At 57.7% G+C, this 2,199-nt stretch overlaps 1 protein-coding gene across 1 annotated transcript in view; it reads left to right on the forward strand.

Moving 5' to 3' along the window:
- LOC111545199 (kinesin-like protein KIF28P) overlaps positions 1–2,199 on the forward strand; it is an 81,060-nt gene that overhangs the window by 57,420 nt on the left and 21,441 nt on the right. Inside the window, 2 exon segments of the mRNA XM_023216129.3 lie at positions 910–993; positions 2,056–2,181. Of these exon segments, the coding sequence (XP_023071897.2) occupies positions 910–993; positions 2,056–2,181 (210 nt within the window).

The following is a 2,199-nucleotide window of genomic DNA, read 5'->3' on the forward strand; positions in this document are numbered from 1 at the left end:
CGGGCAGCCGTCAGCGCTAAAGCGTCCCAGGTGATTCCAACATGCGCAATTATCCAGAGCTCCAGTGATAGGTGAAGGCCGTCAATTGCAGTTTGGCAGCATAAAGACATATATCGTTTTATGCTCATTAATGATTTAAAATCAGATGGACAAAAAGGTAAAACTACTGAGTGAAATTGGCAGGAGCGTCCGGTATCAAAGCAGCAATATCGAACCGGCTCCCTCCCTCCTGGGGGCCCTCGGGTAGTGGCAGGACCTCCTGTACCCCTTGCCCTACCGGTCATGCCAGGCTACCCGAAGGACGTCTGGCTCAGACAGAGGGTGGGCCAGCCCCGAGCCCCACCTGGCCCTTCCCAGGCACACGACCCGACTCGCTGAGGCTTCAACCTCAACAAAGCGCTCCCTAAATCCAAATCAGCGCACACGTGTGTGTGGCCGGCCTGGGCCTGGCTCTGCCTGTCGCAAATCTCTGTACCATCAAAACCTGACATGCCCGATGTGGGCCTACACGTAGCACGTAACCCCCACTGCTCTCAAGCACAGACACGGACTCCGTGGAAAACAGTGTAATCCTATGATTCTTCCCGAATCCCCCGACCCCATGGGAGTTCCCCATAGCGAGAAATCACGTGAAACGCCCTCACAAGCCTGAGCAAGTACAAATATAAGACAGCACTGAACTCTTGCCTCCCCCTTAAAGGACCTTCTTGCCCTAACGTCTTACGAATTAGGAGGATAATTAGTCCTCTTTGTAGGACTTACCAAAAGAGCTCGTCTTCACGCATAAGCGCGGTGCATTCCTGCGGCTGCCACGATCCCGGGCTTTGAGAAACGAGCGGAGACACTGGTTATCCCGCGCCTCCCTTCCGCACTGCAGACCCCCTGCTTAAAACGCCTCCCTCCTTCCAGAGCCGTCAGCCGGTCTCCAGGCAGAGCCGCAGCTGGGGACTCCTGCTGATCAGGTGACCTGGGCACACCTGCTGGAGCAGGCCCAGGTGAGCTTCACTCCTTTCACCTGCGGAGGCTGAGTGAGCCCAGGGCAGGGGCCAGGCCCAATTGTGGCGAGGCTTTTTAGGCGAATGTGTAACGTGTGACTGGTAATGATGCTACTGGCAGAGCTAGGGAGAGAACATCAAGGCATGCAAGCGAGGGAAGCACGGAGGCCTGGGTGCCTGGCGGGGCGTGAGGCCGGGTATCAATCCTGGCATTTGCTGATATCACACCCTAAATGGGCTATGATGTGAATTTCGGCCTCCCCTCGCCACCCCGGCTTCCACCCACCCCACTCCCCGTGGCCACGAGGCCCTGGGAAAATCCCAACGTCGAGAATCCGACCTGGAGTACTCGGGACTCGAGCTGGGGATTCGGGAAGCTCCCGCTGCCTAACCTAGCCCTCGGGGGCTGGGGGGTGGAGCAGGGTGGGGTCTGGGGCAGCAGGAAGCCAGACGGTTAGGGCCGTGCTGAGTCACGGTCTGTGTAAGTGGTGGCTGGGACTCTCAGCATCAAGGGTCAAGTAGGGTCACATGGAGGAATACGAGATTTGGGGTTCTGCCTATACAGTAAAAATGGGAAGGATTTTGGCTCTCTTTACTCTTTATCAGAGAGGATTTCAAGCTGTAAAAGTCTTCCTCATGGCTGCATAATCATCCCCGTTTTGTTTACTGTTAAATCCCTACCCACCATACCCAGCAATCCTCGTGTGGACGAACGACATGTGTTCAGGTTCCCAGGCCAGGGTTCGTGCCATACCCCCCTTTTTGCCATCAACATCTGATTCTCAACCAGCCAGCAGCACTTCGGGAGAACGAGAGGCTGCATGGAGACCTGGGGAGGGGCTGCCCAGGCGGGGGACGCAGACAGCTGGGGAGGGCAGCGGGGAGAACGGCTCCTTGGAACTGTCCCGTCCAGATGTACTCAGACCCCTGACGGCTGGCCCGCCTGAGACTCCCCCCGCCATCAGCACTGCCCCAGCCCCTCTCAGCTTTCCTCCCTCCCCAGGCGGGCTGACAAGGTGGATGGAGACGGGAAAGAAGTATTGCTCTCCACGGTGGGCTGGTGCGGACTGGTGATGCCCGCCCTCTCCACTTCTGCAGGAGCGGCAGATGATGACCTTCCCTCACCTTCTTAACGTCAACGAGGACCCACAGCTCACCGGGGTCCTCAAGTACTTCATTCAAGCTGGTACTCAGCCGGCCCCCC

The sequence above is a fragment of the Piliocolobus tephrosceles genome, chromosome 1 (genome assembly GCF_002776525.5).
Source record: "Piliocolobus tephrosceles isolate RC106 chromosome 1, ASM277652v3, whole genome shotgun sequence".
In the NCBI taxonomy this organism is placed as follows: Eukaryota; Metazoa; Chordata; class Mammalia; order Primates; family Cercopithecidae; genus Piliocolobus; species Piliocolobus tephrosceles.